The 20,091-nt window shown below is 35.4% G+C and overlaps 2 protein-coding genes across 2 annotated transcripts; one reads left to right on the plus strand and one right to left on the minus strand.

The window, feature by feature from the left end:
- Window positions 1-1,765: 1,765 nt before the first annotated feature.
- SMCO3 (single-pass membrane protein with coiled-coil domains 3) lies at window positions 1,766-7,693 on the minus strand (the record flags this gene model as incomplete). The annotated part of the gene is made up of 2 exons (XM_081310323.1): window positions 7,630-7,693; window positions 1,766-2,459 (listed from the first exon to the last, which is right to left on the minus strand). The coding sequence occupies exon 2, from the start codon at window positions 2,441-2,443 to the stop codon at window positions 1,766-1,768; it is 678 nt and encodes a 225-aa protein (XP_081166449.1). The 5' UTR covers window positions 2,444-2,459; window positions 7,630-7,693.
- A 9,550-nt stretch (window positions 7,694-17,243) lies between these two features.
- On the plus strand, window positions 17,244-17,969 carry LOC308658357 (uncharacterized protein C12orf60; the record flags this gene model as incomplete). Its single annotated transcript, XM_081310913.1, has 1 exon — window positions 17,244-17,969. One exon carries the CDS (start codon window positions 17,244-17,246, stop codon window positions 17,967-17,969), a length of 726 nt encoding a protein of 241 aa, XP_081167039.1.
- Window positions 17,970-20,091: the final 2,122 nt, after the last annotated feature.

The following is a 20,091-nucleotide window of genomic DNA, read 5'->3' on the forward strand; positions in this document are numbered from 1 at the left end:
TTTTTGACAGAAAATTCAAATGTGCTCCTAACATAGAAACTAACCCAGCCTTTATTTTAGGTAATTCTTAATTTGATCTTAGACTGAATTTGAGTCTTAAATCAATAACAAGAGCTTTTAAGTCAAAGTTTATAGAGTAGTAAAAAGGAAAATAAGATTACATTTGGAGGCCAGGCGCGGTGGCGATGGCTCATGCCTGTAATCCCATCGGCTTGGAGGTAGAGGCAGGAGGATCTGGAGTTTAAAGCCAGCCTCAGCAATTTAGGGAGGTGCCAAGCAACTCAGGGAGACCCTGTCTCTAATAAAATGCAAAATAGGGCTAGGGGTGTGGCTCAGTGGTGGAGTGCCCCTGAGTTCAATCCCTGGTACCACCTCCCCCCAAAAAGATTTTATTTGGAGATGAACTAAATTGTGATATTTTGCAGCTAATTTATTAAAAAGTCATAATAGAAGAGAAAGAAAATGGAGTACGGTTTCAAGATTAATCTTTCACGTACCTAATTAACATTTTTTTGAGAAGACTTCTTTATTTCAAGACTTTTTTTTGTAGTGGAATGTAAGAATCAACTCTAACATATTCCTGAATCAACAGTGTTACAATTTTGGAAGTAGACTTTAAAAGAGTCTTTATAGAAATTATTAGTTAATAAAGGATTTAGAGAACACTTGTATCTACAGAAATTCACCTGACCCAGTAGGCCTCTATTGCCTCTGGATTTTTGTAAAATCAAGTAATTAGTGATGTTTCAGGTAGCAGAGGCAACTGCTTGCTTTCTGCTAGTATTGAAAGCAAAGTTATTTTTTTTTCAGAAAACTCATAATAAATTGTCTTTTTTTAAATAACAAATATTTAAAGAGTAGTGAGTTCCTTTTCTGCATTCCAAGCACATTTTATGCATATATAGCTGGGGTGATATATATATATATATATATATATATATATATATATATATATATATATATATATATATCTGAATTACACTTTGTCATCATAGTCATCATAGTTGGTCCACATGGATTACAATTATAGAAACAGAACTTTTTTCATTTTTTTTAATCCACCCAGATTACATTGTGTAATTAGTAGAAGTTCACAGATACATTGTCTCATCATTGAAACCAATTGTTACAAACCATTTATTTTTTATTTTTTGTGGTACTAGGGATTTAACCCAGGGCCTTATGCATACAGGGCAAGCACTCTACCAACTGAGCTATAACCTCTGCCCATTATAAACCATTTTCAGTCTCTTCCTGTCTATAGAAAACCGGACTAAATCTAATGGTTAAAAAATATGGTAGCATTTCTATTTTATTTTATTTGGTTTGTATCTAGCCAGAAGTTCTTTAATATGCCTCCTTAGTATTAAGTGATGTTTGAAGCTAGTGGTAGACATGAAAGTGTCTGCATTCAATGTAAATGTTAAGGATTTTGACTGGAAAGTAAAAAAGAAAAAAGAAAAAAGCAATTCTTACACCTGCTGCTCTGAGATAACATTTACTCCTATGTAGATCTGGTAGAGTAGGGTGAGAAAACATCCTGGGATATACATCTTTTACCTCACAGGTTCTAGCACCAGCTGATCCAGTCATTCATTATTTGTGCAAAACTCAAGATTAATCTAGTTTTAACATCTCCAGTTTCCCTTTCTGAACTCTTTATCCCATTTATATCCATATTGGAAACATATGGAAAATCAAAGAAGCAAATGCTGTTATTAAGAGGGAAGCAGAAAAATATTCCAGTGGCAAACCAAAAGGTTATTCATTTCATTTGGTGTTTGACAATATCTGTGACCTCAATAATGGCATGATGATATTTTTCTGAGGCTGACTTGAATTCCACCAGATGCTTCTCATAACTTTTGATGGCTGCTTGAAGCTGTGTTTTCTCCACTGCTCCCAGGATGGCCCGGAAGATCATATCTATGCCAAGGCCAAGAACAGCAATTCCAATACTACCAAGGAGAGAAGCACCGATTTGAGCTAACACAGTGACCAACTTGTTAATTATGCCAGTTGTCACATTTGAGCCCACAAGTTTAACAGCCACTGCACTGGCTGCAGATGTAGCTTCTCCCAGAATGACTGAAATAACCTTTTGTACGATTGCAATCTTCTCTGTTTCCCTTTCCTTAATATCCTGAAGTTTTCTATACAAGGTTGGTTCTAGTTTTTCTTTTAGTGCTTCATCAACCTTTTGCAGTTCATTTTGGATATTCATTATGGCTTGGATGATGATGTCACAATTTTCTTTGATAGTCCCATCTCTCTTCATTTCGGTGGAGGCCAGTGTGCAGCCCAAGTGTGTATTTAGAACCCCTATCAGCTTATTGGTGGCATGGAAGCTGTCAGATAAGCAGTCAAGGAGCTGCTGGTGAAGCCGGTTTACTTCCTGCCGCCTCCTTGGGTTCTCTGGATAGAGGAAGTCACTGTGAGCCATGTTTCAAGTATGATCTCTGAAAAAATAAAATAACATATCTTCACTAAAGGTCTTGAAAAATATCTGCTGTGTGAATCTGATCAGGAAATCTTACTTCATGCATAACCAAGTATCAATATACTACCTCAAGAATTCCTCAGAAAACTCAATAGAGTTTTTAAAGCAATTTTTATGAAACTTGGAGTCAGTGTATGGAAAATATAGCAGCAGAATATAGCCCATTAATACTTAGATTAAGGCATTAGGTTTTGTGGTGTTGGGAGTATTCTCTAGATAGAGAATATTCATGTTTATCAAGCATCTGATATTAATAAACAAACATGATTTTTCCAGGTAATATTTAAGAACTTCTCTTTGAAACAGAATCCAACTCAGAATGGTAGCTCTTGATATAAGGGCTTCTTAATTTCCCACTCCTTTAGCATCTACAATGAATGTATCTTCCATGTTGATTTTTTTTCTAATATTTAAGGTTAAATTACTAGGGCAAAAGAACATTAAGATCTCTGTTTAGATGGCTACTGATATGATTTTTGTGTTTCTATGTTTGGTTATCTTCATTTAAAATATTCAAAGCTCTATATCTCTTTATGGGCAATTTATTTTTTAAACATGGGGTATTAGAGGCATCTCACATATAAAATTATAATCTTTTAAAAGAATTCCTCATAAGATTATAACCCAAGGCTTTGGCTTAAAATTTAATTTGGGGAGATGATGGGCACCATGCAGAGGACAGTGTAGTTATGATAATCTGTTTGCAAAACTTATAGATTAAATCATTTAAGTGGTTCATATTGTACTTGGCTATCAGTAAGATTGGCTAGAGTTAGTTTTAGAAGATAATGCCTTCTTACAAAAGTATTAAAGTAATACAATTACACTATACAAAAATATAAACCAAATAGGAGACTTCTTGTGTTTGTACTTAACAGTACCATTTAGACAAAAAAGGAAAATGCATACTCCTCTGAGATTATTTGGGTGAGAAATCTACCTTCCTATGTACTTGGCACTTTTTTTTATATTTCTTTTTTAATTCAGGAGAAATCAAAGAAAAAGCAGCCCTTTATTCTCTGTATAGGATCTGATACATTCTTTCTTTGAGCAAACATCTGCTTAATTTGGGTCTTATCTATGTATTCCAGCAACTTGGTTCTTAGGTGGACATGGGAACCCTAGAAGTGTGAGATGAAGGAATGAAGATTTTTTTTCCTCTAGAGAAAGTAAATATGAAAATAATTAAATTTTCAAGTCATGAGGATATAATTTGAAAATTTAAAGGAGGAACATTTTTAAAAACTATGAATATAAAATAGCCATTTATATGTAAGATTTGGAAAATCTTTAGGAGCTCCCTGGTAGAATGGTGATAAATCTTAAATTCACTTTTATCTAGATATTCTCTCTCTCCCTCTTTTACACACACATGTGAGTTAGACACGAATTTCTGCTAAATAACATCTGGAAAATTTCCTAATTCATTTCCATTTTTAAAAATTGCTGGCTGAGGACCTATTAAATATTACCCAAACTTATCAATGGGTTGCAAATTGCAATTCCATAAACACAAATTTGGACTTTGATTTCTCCTTTTTTTTTCCTATGAATTTTCCATGAACTTTTTTTAAGCTCTTGATTTTCAGATCTTATGGCAGAAAATTCTAGTTTCCAACTTTGAATTCAGAAGATTACCCTGCATCCCTATTCAGATATTTAGGCCGGAGGGTCTTACTATTCTGAAAAAGTGGAAAATATCTCTAGCAGCTACCATATGCCATCATATGAACACAGATCTTCTAGAAAAGGTGTGTGCATCTGTCTACCTCAAGATAAATGGAGATGGGAATTGAAATACTGAAAATATTGAATTAGAGTTTGGACAGGTGAAATTAGAAGGGCCTGGCAATTTATTTATAAGCAATTTATTCCTTTTTTTATTTTGAGATATGGGGGTCTTACTATGTTGTCCAGGCTGGCCTCCAACTTCAGGCTTAAATGATCCTCCTGCATCACCCTCCCCTGTAGCTGTGATTACAGGTGTGTGCTAACACACACTGCACAATTTATCAATTCAGTAACAATTGGTAAGTTAAAATTATAGGAGGCCATTGTTTTAGAATAAGCTCTTGTATTAGGCTCCAACAATAAGACTAAAAAGCAGAGAGTAGTGTAAAGTAGTATGCTACATTGCTGGTGGGACTGCAAATTGGTGCATTCCCTCTGGAAAGCAATATGGAGATTCCTCAGAAAACTTAGAGTGGAACCACCATTTGACCCAGTTATCCCACTCCTTGGCATGTACCGAAAGGACTTAAAATCAGAATACTACAGTAATACAACCACATCAATGTTTATAGAAGTTCAATTCACCTAGGTGCCTTTTAACAGATGAATGGATAGAAAAAATGTAGTTTATACTCATAATGTGGTTCATATTCATAATGGAATATTAGTCATAAGAAGAATGAAATTATGGCATTTGCCTGTAAATAGATGGAACTGGAGACTATTATGCTAAGTGAAATATGCCAATCACCCCAAAACCCCAAAGCCAAATGTTCTCTCTGATATACAGATGCTAACTCACAATAAGCGGGGTTTGGGGATGGGGGGAAATAGAAGTTCACTGGATTAGACAAAGGGGAATAAGGAGAAAGGGAGGGGGGATGGGAATACGAAAGACAGAATAAATCAGATGTAACTTTCCCGTGTTCATATATGAATACATAACCAGTGTAATTTCACATCATGTACAACCACAAAAATGAGAAGCTATTGATACTCCATGTATGTATGATGTGTCAAAATACATTGTACTGTCATGTATAATTAAAAAGAACAAATAAAAAAAAATAAAAAGGACAAAAGAAAAAAGGTAGTATGCTAGGCTCCATAAAGCAAAAGAAGAAGAAAATCTTTGCTGTCTTATAGATTTATGACTACAGTTGAAAGTAAGGTGTCATAGAAAATTATAGATAGTATTTGACTTGTGCAAATTTAAAATTTCAAACAACCTGCTCTTTAATGTATCTTGACACATTGATTAGATAGAGACCTTTGGTCATCCAGGGAAGGTTAACAGTTTGTACTCTTTCAAATTGATAAATATGTGCTTGATAATTAATAGACACCACATGGAGAACCATAGTTCGAAATGTGCAGTGAGTGTCTTCATTATTGTCTTTAAAAATTTAATTCTAGGTGTTTGGGATTGTGGCTGAGCGGTAGAGCGCTCGCCTAGCATGTGCTTGAGGCCCTGGGTTCTATCTTCAGCACCACATAAAAATAAAATAAAGATATTGTGTCCAACTACAACTAAAAAATAAATATTTTAAAAAAATTTAGTTCTAAATCCCAGATTGATTATCCCACTCAACAAAGGAAAAGCCCTGAAATTAATTGAAGTCACTCTTCTTAAAGATCATATTATTACTCAGGCAAGCTTCAACTGATGTCTTATAGATGATGTGTAATCCTGTCCCTGAGAGGAGATCTGGCTCATGTTCTTGCCCCCCACCTTGTTTGATTTTCAATCATAACCTGGGGACTTTTGAAGTTATAGGCATTATCAGGTAGCTCATGGTATATTTAACCCAGCCATGATTAACTACACTTTTGTATGGCAAATTTTAACTTTTATATAATTTTAGTTCTCATATGATGGTGCTTTCTGTCAGTGAAAAAAATTCTGCTTGGGGAGTTACCATCACTTCTGCACAGAGTTTATACTGATATTTTACCTAAGCCCTCCATGAAATATGTTCTCTAGTGTCTAGGAGCAGCGGGCTGAGGAATGTCTGACCAGCAGGTGGCGCTCTTGTTTTGGGGGAATTCTTATTTCACCTGAGTCTCTTCTAAAGCAATTGCGTTTTCTCTAGCTCTCTACGTTTGGGTCCTGGGTGGGTAAATTTTATCTAATAAGAGAATTCTGTTGCTAAAACAAAGTTTTGACTTCTCATTTCATAAAAATTATAGGGAAACAAGTCCCATAGTGCTGAAACCTGTGGTCAGCGTGCCTTAGGAAATTAAAATGGAAACAAAGATTAGCTTGAAATGGGTGCTAAATTGGATTCAGCCTTGTCAATTTTCTTTTTAATTGAGAAGTAAACATTCAAGATTAAAAAACATATAAGACTTAGCAGAAGTATATTGGTGATTGTGTATACAAATAAGGTTGACTTAGTGATAGTAGATAGTTGATTTAATTTTCAAGAAAGGAACCACATTATAAGATGAAAATGATTGTCATATTTTTGAATAAAACTTTTTAGGATACTTTTGTGGATATAACAGTGGTGCTTTTTGAGGTTTTGCGGTTCTCCAGGCTGTCACCATTCTTCACTGTGCCCTGCTACCATGGAAGTTTAGATTACTTGGGAGTTTGGAAATAGAGTATAAACACAGAAGTCTTACAGAAGAAAATAACAGCTAATATCTAGTTCTGAGCTTTATTTGATTCAAACTAAAACCATGGCCTCTAATTTAAAACAAAAATTAATCATGATGTATGATATACTTTCTGATGTAAATTCTTTTAAAGAATATTTCTGACCAGGAAGCAATAATATTCCTAACCAGAAAGCAAATGTCAGGGTTACTCATCAGTTTACCAGATGTTTGTTTGTGAAGTCTCTACTATGTGTCTTGAAGATATTCCTTACCCTCAAGAAGTGGAACACAGAAAATGTCCAGTATATGGTTTAAATATATGGTTTAATTTAGAGAGTAATAAAATATGGTTTAATTTAGAGAGTAATAAAAATCTCTATACATTAACTAGTCTGAGTCCACATTCATTCTTTCACAGACACCAAGTGCCACTATTAACATTAAGACAGAAGAAAATGTCCCTATCTATGTAAGCAACACACACACACACAAGTGTCCTTTCATCCTTTATCCTTTCTGAAATTGATGTCATTACTTGTCTTCTTCTGTGACTTAGTCTTAGAAGATGTTAATTTTCTTCCTTCCTTGGTATCTTTGGACAAAATCACATGTGCGCACACACGTGCGCACAAGCGCGCGCACACACACACACACAATATGCCATGGGATCTTCTTGTAACAGTTCTTACTTTGTTTATGGCTAGGATTCAAAATGAATCATTATTACAAAATCCCTGTAATACTGATGATCCAAGTATCATATCAGTACCGAGAGAAATGTCCAGATTATTTACCTTGCTGTGTTTCTGAGCCCGTAGTCCCAGCAGTTAGTTGTTGGGGAATGTTGTTGTAGGGCTCTTCCATCTGGTTTCATCTGGATGCTTCTGGTGGAATGTGATGACTTATAGGCTTTTCTAGTCCCTGCTGGGTCCCTCTGCCTGTCTGGTTTATAGGCTGCATCTGAGGGCTTATCTCAGAATTCTTCTATTTCCTATGTTAATATAAACAGTACATATCAAATAATGTAATTTGAAAGATCAATAAAGTGGTAAACTTAATAAGTTTTCTATTCTCTCATGAACTTTCTACTATTGAAAGGTGCTGCACAACTGAACTATTTCAATTCATTAGAGAAGATGGCCTTTTGGTTTCAGCTGAGATTTTGGGATTTCATCTTGTCAGTTATTTTAGATATTAAATTTCTTTTATCTTCTGTTGCATTTGTACCTTTGTCTGTTGCTGATTGCTTTGTTTAGGCTCTTAAGAGTTATAAATTCAGATATAGTCTACTGTATTTTTTTTTTTAGAAAATTTGATCATCTTTTAATTTAGGAGTTCTGCCATTTATTGCTTTTTCTTATTGTAATGAATTATCTTGTCAACATAGAACCTTAAAGACCAACTTGATTCTTTTCCCTTAAAAGCATAGATCAGAGACTTTCATGCTTCTTCCTTTGGATTTAGTCTGAATTTTCATTGATTCTTTAATAGCAAAGATATCTCAGAAACAGGACAATCACCTAGTACAAGTATAACTTAGTGGAGAGCCCACAGGCTTTAGAATCAGTTGGTTTTATGTACCTAAAGTACCATTTACTAGCTTGTAACCCTGGGAAACATTTCTAAATTTTTTCATTGGTGTAATGTGTGTTTATAATTTATGGATTTTCATAAAGATTAAATAAGATAATGCATATAAAGCACTTAGCATAGTGGTTTAATATGTGACAAAACTTACTAAATGGTAGCTTGTCTTATATCAACAGAAGTATTCCTTGTTGGGGGGATGTTGGGTAGAGGACACAGAATGAATATTTCAGACAAGAGACTTATGAGATGTAAAGGTGCTGCTCTGTGGCCCTAAAGAGGAGTGAGCTGTGTGTTTTTTACTTTTGTCCCAATGGGTCAATTTGTCTTTGATGTATCCTAGGTCCTCACTGTGTAGGGGCCTGGGAGAAGAAGGAATGTACGTGTGGCCAGTGTATTTGAACTGGGTATGGATGAAAAGTAGGGTTTCTTAAGGCGTGGGGTAAGGGATATGGAGGAGATAATGAAGGAGCACAAAGGAGCTGAACCAAAATGTATAGAATATTTTTCAGGGAACAAAATGAATCCACTATGCTGATGGCACAGGGTATTACAGCAGTTGAGAGAAGGTGAGTAGTGGACAATTGAGAGCACTTTGTAGGTGGACTTAAATGCTATGCAAAGAAATTGTGTTTTATTCTCTAGACAATATTGAACTATCAATGGTTTTTTTTATCATGAGATAATATGTGGCAGTTTGGATTTCAAGAAGTTCACTTTCCTTTTTTCTTTAATTGCATTTTATTTGTGCATTTTAATTATACATAATAATGGAATTTGTTGTTATATATTTGTATATAAACAAAATAAAGTCAATCTATATAAACTAGATTAGTAGGTATGGAAACTAAAGCCTTGTTCACCAACTTAGTCCCTATAGTAGCTGGATAAGGTATGTCTGTCATTTGCCCTATCTAAAACAGTTGTGTTTTGTTATGGAAGGGAATATTGTTGAGGAATAATGTTCAATGAGATCGTACCTAAGGTGTTAGGTTTTCCATTCTTTCTTTACATTCCATTTCCATTCTTCATAATGTTAACTTCCTACTCAGACACCCCTTTCTCTGCACCACATAGAGGTCAAACCACAGCTGCCATAATTGAGGTATGAACAATAATAATGCAAAAATGTTAGGCACACTTTACTAGTCTCCTTTTCAGAATTTCAGAGGAAAAACTAGAAGCAAATATTGACTTTATACTGAGTCCCCTATATAACCAACTCAAACTTCTTTTATTTTTTGTTGGGGGTGGGTACTGGGAATTGAAACCAGGGTGCTTAACCATTGAGCTACATTCCCAGTCCTTTTTAATTTTTATTTTGAGACAAGGTCTTGCTGGCCTTGAACTAGTGATACTTCTGCCGCAACCTCCAAGTTGCTAGGATTACAGGAGTGTGGCACTGCACCCAGCAGAACGTGAACTTTTTATATCCTTCCTGACTAAAGTTAGTATTGACATCAAATCAATAGTCAGAATTGAATCTTTTTTTCCTACATTCTTTATTGGTGCATTACAATTGTACATAATGATGGAATTTGTTGTTTAGTAGTTGTACATACACACAATATAAAAATATGACTAATATATTTCCCCCAGCACACTTTCTTCTCCCCTTCCTCCTATTTGCCTTTCCTACTAATCTCCCTTTGATTTTTGTGAAATTTCAGCCCTCCCCCCCCATCTTTCTTTTCCTTTTTCCTCTCTAGCTTTCACATTTGAAAGAAAACATATAACCCTTGGCTTATTTTGCTTAACATAGTGGTCTCTAGTACCATCCATTTTCCTACAAATGACACGATTTCATTTTTCTTTATAGCTAAATAAAACTCTCTTATGTGGGTAAACCACTTTTTTCTTATCCATAGTTAGGCTATTGTGAATTGTGCTGCTGTAAACATGGGTGTACATCCATGGATCCCTATAGTATGATGACTTTAATTTTTTACGATAAATACAGAAGAGTGATACGTCTGGGTCATATGGTGGTTCCATGTCTAGTCTTTTGAGGAACCTCCATACCGATTTTCATAGTGGATGTTCTCATTTATAATCCCACCAAAGCGTAAAAATGGTCCTTTTTATCCACATCTTCTTCAGCATTGTTATTGTTTGTATTTTTTGTCCAGTTTTTAAAATGTGTTCTTTATAGATATACATGAGAGTAGAGTATATTTTAACATATTATACATACATAGAATAAGTATAACTTGTTCTAGTTAGGATCCTGTTATTGTGGTTGTGTATGATGTGAAGTTACATTGATTGTATATTCATATTTAAGGATAAAAAGATATGTCCAATTCATTCTGTTGTCTTTTCTATTCCACTCCTCCCTTCCCTTGATTCCCCTTTGGCTAATCCAGAACTTCTAATTTCCCCTCCCTTGTTGTGGGTTAGCAGCCACATATCAGAGACAATGTTCTGCCTTTGGTGTTTTGAGATTGGCTTATTTTACTTAGCATGATATTCTCCAATTCCATCCATTTACCAGTAGATGCCATAATTTTATTCTTCTTTACGGATGAGTAATATTCCATTGTGTATATATATATATATATACCACATTTGCTTAATCCAGTTTATCTGTTGTAGGGCAACTAGATTGTCCTCTTAGCTTGACTCTTGTGAATTGAGCTACTGTAAACTTGAAGTGGCCATGTCACTATAGTGTGCTGATTTTAAGTCCTTTGGGTATAAACAAAGGAGTAGGATAACTGGGTCAAATAGTGGTTCCATTCTAAGATTTTTGAGGAATCTCCATGCTTCTTTCCAGAATGGTTGTACCAATTTGCAGTCCTACCAGCAATGTATAAGTGAAACTTTTTTCCCACATTCTTACCAACATTTATCATTACTTGTATTCTTGATAATTGCCATTCTAACTGGGTTGAGGTGAAATTCAGTATAGTTTTGATTTGTATTTCTCTTAATTGCTAGAGATGTTGCACATTATTTTTATATATTTTTGACAGTTCTTATTGTTTCTTCTGTGAAGTGCCTGTTCAGTTCCTTTGCTTATTTATTGATTTGTTTGTTGGTTGTTTGTTTTTGGTGTTAAGTTTTTTGAGTTCTTTTTATATCCTGGAGATTAATGCTCTATCTGAAGTGCTTGTAGAAAAGATTTTCTCCCATTCTTTAGGTTCTTTCTTTACATTCTTGATTGTTTCCTTAGTAGTAAAGAAGCTTTTTAGTTTAATACTGTTCCATTTATTGATTATAGATTTTACTTCTTGTGCTTTAGGAGTCTTATTGAGGATGTCAGTTCCTAAGAGGACATGGTAGAGAGTTGGGCCCACCTTTTATTCAAGTAGGCACAGTCTTTGGTCTAATGCCTAGGTCCTTAATCCACTTTGAGTTGAGTTTTGTGTAAGGTGAGATAGAGGTTCAATTTCATGCTACTATATAAGGATTTCCAGTTTTCCCAGCTCCATTTGTCGAAGAGGCTGTCTTTTCTCCAAAATAACTTTATGGCATCTTGACTAGTATGAGATTACTTTATTTATCTGGGTATGATTCTGTGTCTTCTTCTTTTTTTTCCATTGGTTTTCATGTCTGTCTGAGTGTCAGTACCACACTGTTTTTGTTACTGTAGCTCTGTAGTATAATTAAAAGTCTGGTATTGTGATGCCTCCTGCTTCACTTTTCTCACTAAGAATTGCTTTGTCTATTCTGGGCCTCTTATTTTTCCAAATTAATTTCATGACTGTTTTTTCTGTTTCTATGAAGAACGTCATTAGAATTTTAATAGGAATTGCATTAAATCTGGATTGCACTTTTGGTAGTATGGCCACCTTGACAATACTACTTCTGCCTATCCAAGAACATAGGAGATCTTTCTATCTTATAAGGTCTTTTTCAGTTTCTTTCTTACTGTTCTATAATCTTTATCAAAGAGATCTTTCATCTCTTTTGATAGACTGATTACCCAGGTTTTTTTTTTGTTGTTGTTGTTTTTGAAGCTATTATGAATGGTACCATTTGCCTGGTTTCTCTTAGAGCTGATTCGTCATTGGTGTATAGGAATGCAATTGATTTATGGTTGTTAATTTTATATCCTCCTACTTCACTGAATTCATTTATGAATTCTAGTCGCTTTCTGATGGATTTTTTTGAGTCTTCTAAATATAGAATCATGTCATGGGCAAATAGGGATAGTTTGAGTTCTTTTTTTTTTACTGAAAAATTATTTGTATTTATTCTGAAGTTCAGTTTTAACTGTGTGTATTATTTTTTTATATTTTTTTATTGGTTGTTCAAAACATTACAAAGCTCATGATATATCATCTTTCATACATTTGACTCAATTGGGTTATGAACTCCCATTTTTACCCCAAATACAAATTGCAGAATCACATTGGTTACACACTCACATTTTTACATAATGGCATATTAGTGACTGTTGTATTCTGCTACCTTTCCTATCCCCTACTATCCCCCCTCCCCTCCCCACCCATCATCCCTCTCTACCTCATCTGCTGTTGTTCAATTCTTAAGCAGGAGGCAACTTTTCCTAGTGCAGGCAGTGGTGTCAGGGTGATGCCAGGGATCAGGAAGGCTGATTGGACAAGTTTGCTTGGGTTGAGGATAGTGGTTAATGAGTAGAATTGATCAATGCTATCCAAATGTATCTGTATGTACCTTCTCTTTTGATAATTTCTCTAAGAATGTTTTCCTTTCCTCCTTATTCTGAAGCCCACTCCCTTTTCCTGAAAAACTCTATTGGACACCTATCAATTGCATGACTCCATCCCTGAATAATCTTCCTGGTTCAATTAACTAAACACTTTAAAAATGGTTTCAAAACTCAGCTTTTATGAATATCGCATTAAAAAAATCAAACAAACCTGAAAATCATCTCCTTTTGACCCTGCACCTTCTCTTATGTCACCTCATTGAGACTTTCCAATTTGGCAGTGTGCCTGTATTATCTCTACTTCATTTTCTCCATTAATTTTTCAGTATTTGTAATCTGGCTTCTACACTTATCCCCACTGCTTTACAACATTGCTCCCTTGCTTCACCAATGGCATTGTAGTGCCTATTGTAATAGAATATATAATATACAATGTTTGTCTTACTTATAGCATTTGAAATTATTGGCTACTCCTTCCTATTGACTTTCTTCTCAGGGTTGTATGGTTCTCTTTTTTCAAACATTCCTTCAATTTCTATTTGGAGTCTCATCATTCATATATTATTAAATATTGGTGTTTGAGTTTTTATGTTTAGCTTCCTTTTCACTCTGTACTTTTTCCCTGGGTGCTTTCATTCAGTCTCATGATTCTATCATTGCTGGTTTGTGGCTGTACTCCAAATATATTTTTGCTAGTCAATAATTTTTCCTGTCCTCCAAGCACATATCTCTAACCAGCCATTTGGACAGCTCCATGTGGATGGCTTATCCTCTCTCAAAAAGTCATGATAAAATGTATTTCACTGTCCAGAGCTACCAATGCACTCTTCCATTAGGTCTTAATTTTTCTAAACCAATTTTTCACAGATAAATTTTAAGAACTATTACAGGGATTTCTTGTAATTTTGCCGGACTCATCTGGAAAATCTACAACATAATGCCCAGAATATTAATGTTGATGTAATTCACCAATCTATAGAGATTTCCCCAGGTTAATAGGTACTTATTTGTGTGTGTATAGTTACATATAATTTTGTCATTGTGTATGTTTATGCTTCCACAACCACTGTCAAGTAATTTTTCTATCTAATACCTAAAGGGTCTCTGGATAAAAGTCTTCTGTCAGAAGTGTTGATTTTTTTTTTTTTTTTTTTGCATTGAACTCAGGGGCACTCTACCACTGAGCTATATCCTAAGATTTTTTTTTTTTTATTATTTTGAGATAGCGCTGAGGCTGGTTTCAAACTTACCATCCTCCTGCCTTGCTTTCTGAGTAGCTGAGATTATAGGCATGTACCACCACCACATCTGGCTGTTTAGAGCATCTTTACAGAACAGAACAGCAGTTTTTAATTCTGTGAAATTCAGCTTACCATTTTTTTTAATGGATGATTTTTGGTATCACATCAAAGAACTAATTGGCTAACTAAGGGTTACAAGATTTTCTCCTGTATTTTCTTCTTTGAATTTTATGGTTTTACTTTTATATTTACATCTATGTTCCATTTTGAATTAATTTTTCTATATGGTATGAAGTGTACGGACCAGGTTCATATTTACTCATATGGATGTTCTGTTGTTCCAGCACCATTTGTTGAAAAACACCTAACTTACTTTATTGAATTACCTTTGTATCTTTGTTAAAAATCAATTGACCACACTTGTGTGTCTATTTCTGAACTTTCTGTTCTGTTTTGTTGGTCTACACGTCACCAATATCACACTGTCAGGTTTACTGAAGTTTTATATCATATCTCAATGTCAGGTAGTGTGAGTCCTTAAAATTGGTTCTTCTTTAAAGAATTGTCTACTCTTGTTTCTTTACATTTATACATATATTTTAGAATTCCCTTTTCTGTATCTCTGGAGAATTTGATGGTATTTTGTCTGTGACTGCATGGATCAATTTGGGAAAAAGTGATAATCTTAACTATATAGAGCCTTCCAATCCATGGATAGGACTTGAATTGATGTTTTATGTATACAGAGTCCTTTAGTTCACAGGGTTTGTCTTCCATTTATTTGGGTTTTCTTTGATGTTTTTCTTCAGAATTTTAGGTTATTTTGAATTTTAGTATATAGATTGTGCATATATTTTCTCGGATTTGTATCTAAGGATATATTCTCCGAGTATTTCATGAACAGCATATTGAAAATCACAGTTACAACAAGTTATTGAGCTCCAATTGTTCATCCCTAGTGAACAGAAATGCAATTTATATTTGTATGTTGACCTTGTAACTGCTAAACTTAATTACAGCTCTAAGAGTTTCCGTATAGATTTCTTGGGATTTTTAAAAATGTAGATAATTGTATGGTTTGGATGTGAGGTGTCCCCCAAAAGCTCATGTGTGAGACAATGCAAGAAGATTTAGAGGAGAAATGATTGGGTTCTGAGGGCCTTGACCCAACAGTGAATTAATTCCCTGACAGGATTAGTTGAGTGGTAACTAAAGGCAGGTAGGGTGTGGCTGGGAGAGGTAGGTAATCGGGGGCCTTTGGGATATATATTTGTGTCAGGCAAGTGGAGTCACTCTTTCTGCTCTCTGATCTTCATGTGAGTGTCTTCCCTCCACAGTTTTCCACCATGATGTTGTGCCTCACCTTGAGCCCTGAGGAGTGGAGCCAGTCTTCTATTGATTGAAACCTCTGAAACCATGAGCCTCAAAATAAACTTTTCCTCCCCTAAAATTGTTCTAATTAGGTCTTTTAGTCACAGCAGCAAAATAACAACAACAACAAACCCCCAAAAAACAACCTGACTAGGACAACATTTCTTATTTCATTTGCTGTAAGGCGTCCAGAAAGTGGGCATCCTGGTCAAGTTCCTGATCTTAGAGAAGAAGCATTTAGTCTTTTTTCTGTTATATCTTTTGACATTAAAAAAAAATGGTGCTGGGGATTAAACCGTACCTTGCACATGCTAGGCAAATGTTCTACCACTATATCCCCAGCCCAGCTATAGTATTTTTTTTTTTTTTAATAAGAGCCCTCTATGGTGGAGAAATATATTTTATATTTGTAGTTTGCTGAGAGATTTTTAAAATCATTAATGGATGTTGAATTTTTAAAAAAGCCTTATATTTATCAGTCTGATTTTTTTGAATGTTAAACTAGGCTTTCATTTTTGGGTATAAATATCAAATTGGTTGTGATGTGTTGGTCTTTCTACATATTGCATTGGATTAGCTAATATTTTATTGAGGATTTTTGTGTTTATGTTCTTAAGGGATAGATACATTGTAGTTTTCTTGCTAAAATGAGTTAAGATTTTTTTTCTATTTTTGGAATATATTATATAGGATTGTTATTAATTCCTTTTCTTTTCTCTTCTTTTCTTTTTTTAAAAATCAGCGCTGAGAATTAAACCCCAAGACTCATCATGCATGCCAGGCAGGCACTGTACCCCTGAGGGATGTGTCTCCAGCCCCTTAATAATTCTCTTATAAATTTTTGCTTGAATTCACCAGTGAAACCATCTGGACCTGAGTTTTCTTTTTTGGGAGGTGTTTAACTGCAGATGCAAATCTTTTAAGAGATATAAATTTATTCAGGTTTGTAGGAAAAGCAGAACACAAAAATCAAAACAAAACCAAAGTCACCCAAAACCAAAACAACCAGAGAAATTCATCATTGTGTTGTTCTTCAAATGCTGTACTTTCTATCTGCTTTATCCACTTTCTACCTGCTTTATCTATCTTTCAAATTTTCTGGTATTTACTTCTTGTTTGATATTCATAATTGGTAGGTGTAATGAGCAGGAAAGATTAGATGAAGTGTGTCTATGCTATCTTAACTAAGATGAGAGCCTCTTTTTAATTTTTAACTTTTAATGCTGTATCCAATATTCTCCTAGACACTGAATAGTTTTTGAGGGTAAGATTTTGGAGAGTAATGTTATTCCACATGTCAACATATCCATAGGTTCAAGATCCAGAACATAATATTTGATATATATGTGGTATAAATTCAGTGACACACTCCTATTCTACTTTTAATTATTTTTTATTATTTCTACTTAAGTGCAGAATCATTATTGTTTTAAAGTTTGTGTAACTTTCCTGTCCCTGACATGAGTTAATGTTTATGTTTATATGCTCAGTGTCTTCATGGTAGCTAAATCCACTTTGACTTTTCCTTTGGATTCTGCTTTATTTGCAGTACTGAAACTTCTTTGTTGGAAAAATGTCTTCAAACTCAGAAAATAACAGACTAATTCAAGCTTCTGAAATGTTCTTCCTTCATGTACAAGATCTTGTTTCCCTCACAAACACATTTACTGAGTTTCTTAACCACAATATGAATACTCAGATCTCCTTGATGGTTGTAAAAGAAGATAGTACAATTAAGAATTTCTTTGAAGAAATGCTTAAAAGTTTTAAGGAGATGCAATCTGTAATAGAAGAAAAGTACAACAAAATGCAAAAGGAACCTATGTATTCGAAGGTTGCAACAACTATGTGTTCTATGGCAGAGAAATGTATCAACCTGGACTTGGAACGTTCAGCTAAAGAACTGTTTAAAAATATCCAGACACCAACCATTGTCTCTGTGCTGAGCCGTAGTGACATCCTTGAGAATTTGGAATCTTTTTTTTCACACTTGATGGCATTCCCCATCATGAGTCTTCAATTAAGTGATTTCTGTAAAGGAGACACCAAAGGGAAATCAGATGCTCCCACATCTGAGAAAAACCTGAGTCCAGATTGTTGCAAATCCATCTCAACAGATACCCTGAAGAAGTTGCAGGATGCACTAAAAACTGAGAATGCCAGCAATCCCATGGAGTCAGCAGCCGATCAGTTGGAACAAATCATCAAGGCTATGGAACCAACCATACAGGTTCTCCAAAAATCCATAAAGACCCTGGAGACTGATATTTCTATGCTTAAGAAAGTGAATGACAAGTAGGGGTGCAATAAAAGTTGCATTCATTTCCATTAGACAAATAAACTCAGATTCCATGATTTTTTATAGTACTTTCTAAGACCCTTTGATATCAGACATATGAAGGTCATTAGACCATAAGTGCAGAAGGTAGTCGTCTGTAGTTTTGCTTCATGAAAATGAAAATGAATAGTCAAAGAAAGCCTACTTGAAATGGCATTCACTAAGGAGTATGTGTTATTGAAAAAACATAGAATCATAGTTGAGGATATTTCATCTTGAAGCATAATTAAAACAACAAAACTAATTTCCACATTTGGCAAGTCAATTTCCAGTTACTGTACTATGAAGTTCAGGTAAACGTAAATATTGTCATTAGTTCAGGCCTGGGGGGAACATAATTTGCCTCCATTTTTGTCACTCATGCCAACTTTCAATGTTTTGACTATTCTAAGTTACTAAATAAATATGATTTATTCAGAACTAAATAAGAACAATGATAATTCTTATATGAATAAGATCAGAGCAGATAATTTGTTCTCATCTGTCTCCTACTGAGGTTTTAGGATTAGGAGATACTAGAAGTTGAAAATGGAGGTACTCTAACCTTTCACAAAGAAAAGACCATTCCATTACACTTGTTGGAGCAGGATTTCTGAGATGTGCTTGTTTAGAACAGGAGTTAGGAAAGTCTATTTGCCAATAATGAAGTCTTTGACTCTCATGCATTGTGAGTGTATACTCTCAAGATCGCCCTTGGAGCTATTATTTCACATGATATATAATAGAAACTTTGCTTAGAACAAGTGGTAATGATAACTCCAAACCAAGGCCACCATTGTAGTTACCACTTACATTTTAAATTAAGAATCCCTCTGCCATCTGCAAATAAACAGGACTTCATAATATTTTTTGGAAGTGGATGTTAACCATTTCAGAGCATAGAGGCTCTGGAAAAAGGATAAAATTTCAATACTCTGCATTTTCACTGAGTAGCAATGCTAAAAGCTTATTCATTTGCAATTGCTATCTACTAATGATTGTTTCATTTTGAGGAGAATCTTGAACTCATTCATTACCCCACCTTCAAAAACAACAGCAGCAGCAGCAGCAACATCACACCTTATATAAATAGGAGGTGGAGGTGGGTCTCTTACTTTGCTCCTTGTTCTGTACTATATGTGTCCAGGATTTCACCTTCCTTCCTTCTGATTTTAGGATTGTGCCTCCCAAAATGTTAGGAGAGCAGAGGGGAACCATGAATGGGACAAAGACTCAAAAAGTCCTGGGGCAGAGCCTTTCAGTGAAGTGGCTGAATGACTGGTGATAATTCAAGGGAAGTCCTTAGATGCCAATTGGAATGGCAGCCACTAGATAATAGAGGTGTGCCATAGTCTGGCTGGGCACAATTCACGAGCCACTTATCAAGCAGAAACGAACTTTATTTTTAGAACACACTCCACACCACAGGAGCTCTTCAGGAATTCCCTCAGGGCCCAACTGCCACCACCGGCTTCCCACAAGCCTCTCAACCTCCCCCCCCCCCTACTCCTCTTTCTCTTCAGGCCAATTGACTGGGTTGCATGGGCGGAGCCAAAAGAGTCCCCCAATGAGCAGCTCCCGTGGTCTGAAAGGGCGGGGAAACAGCCCAATGAGCATCACTGCAGAGGAGCCAATCAGCTGGCAGCTGGAAATTTGCTGGGGCCCCTTTGGCCGTGGCTCTCAACATCGGTGGGTGGTGCTCACTTTAATAAACATGGGTGGTTTTTAGGTACTGGTGGCTCCTGTGAGGCTGGCAGTCACTCACAGTGCTTCTCAGACATTTCCCCACCGCTGGGCCCTACCATCATCCTGCCCACTCTGCTGGCTTCCTTGTCTGTGTCTGCTTCCGAGCTTGTGGGGTTGTTGGGGGGAAGTTGTACTGTTCTCAAACTGAATGCTCTCATGTAACATTTCTCTCAAATACTTTGGTTTTGGGTTCCTCTAACTTTTCTAAAGTCCATAGGGTTTTGAAGAATAAAGTGAAGACTCACTAGTTTCAGTGTTATGCCTGGCCCTAATTTTTTCTCTGGCCTAACCAAATGAAGCGTAAGTGGAGAGGAAAGGGTGAAATGCACCAAAAGAAAACAAAACAAAGCCCATGACC

The sequence above is a fragment of the Spermophilus citellus genome (genome assembly GCF_964194105.1).
Source record: "Spermophilus citellus genome assembly, chromosome: 10".
NCBI classification, from domain to species: domain Eukaryota; kingdom Metazoa; phylum Chordata; class Mammalia; order Rodentia; family Sciuridae; genus Spermophilus; species Spermophilus citellus.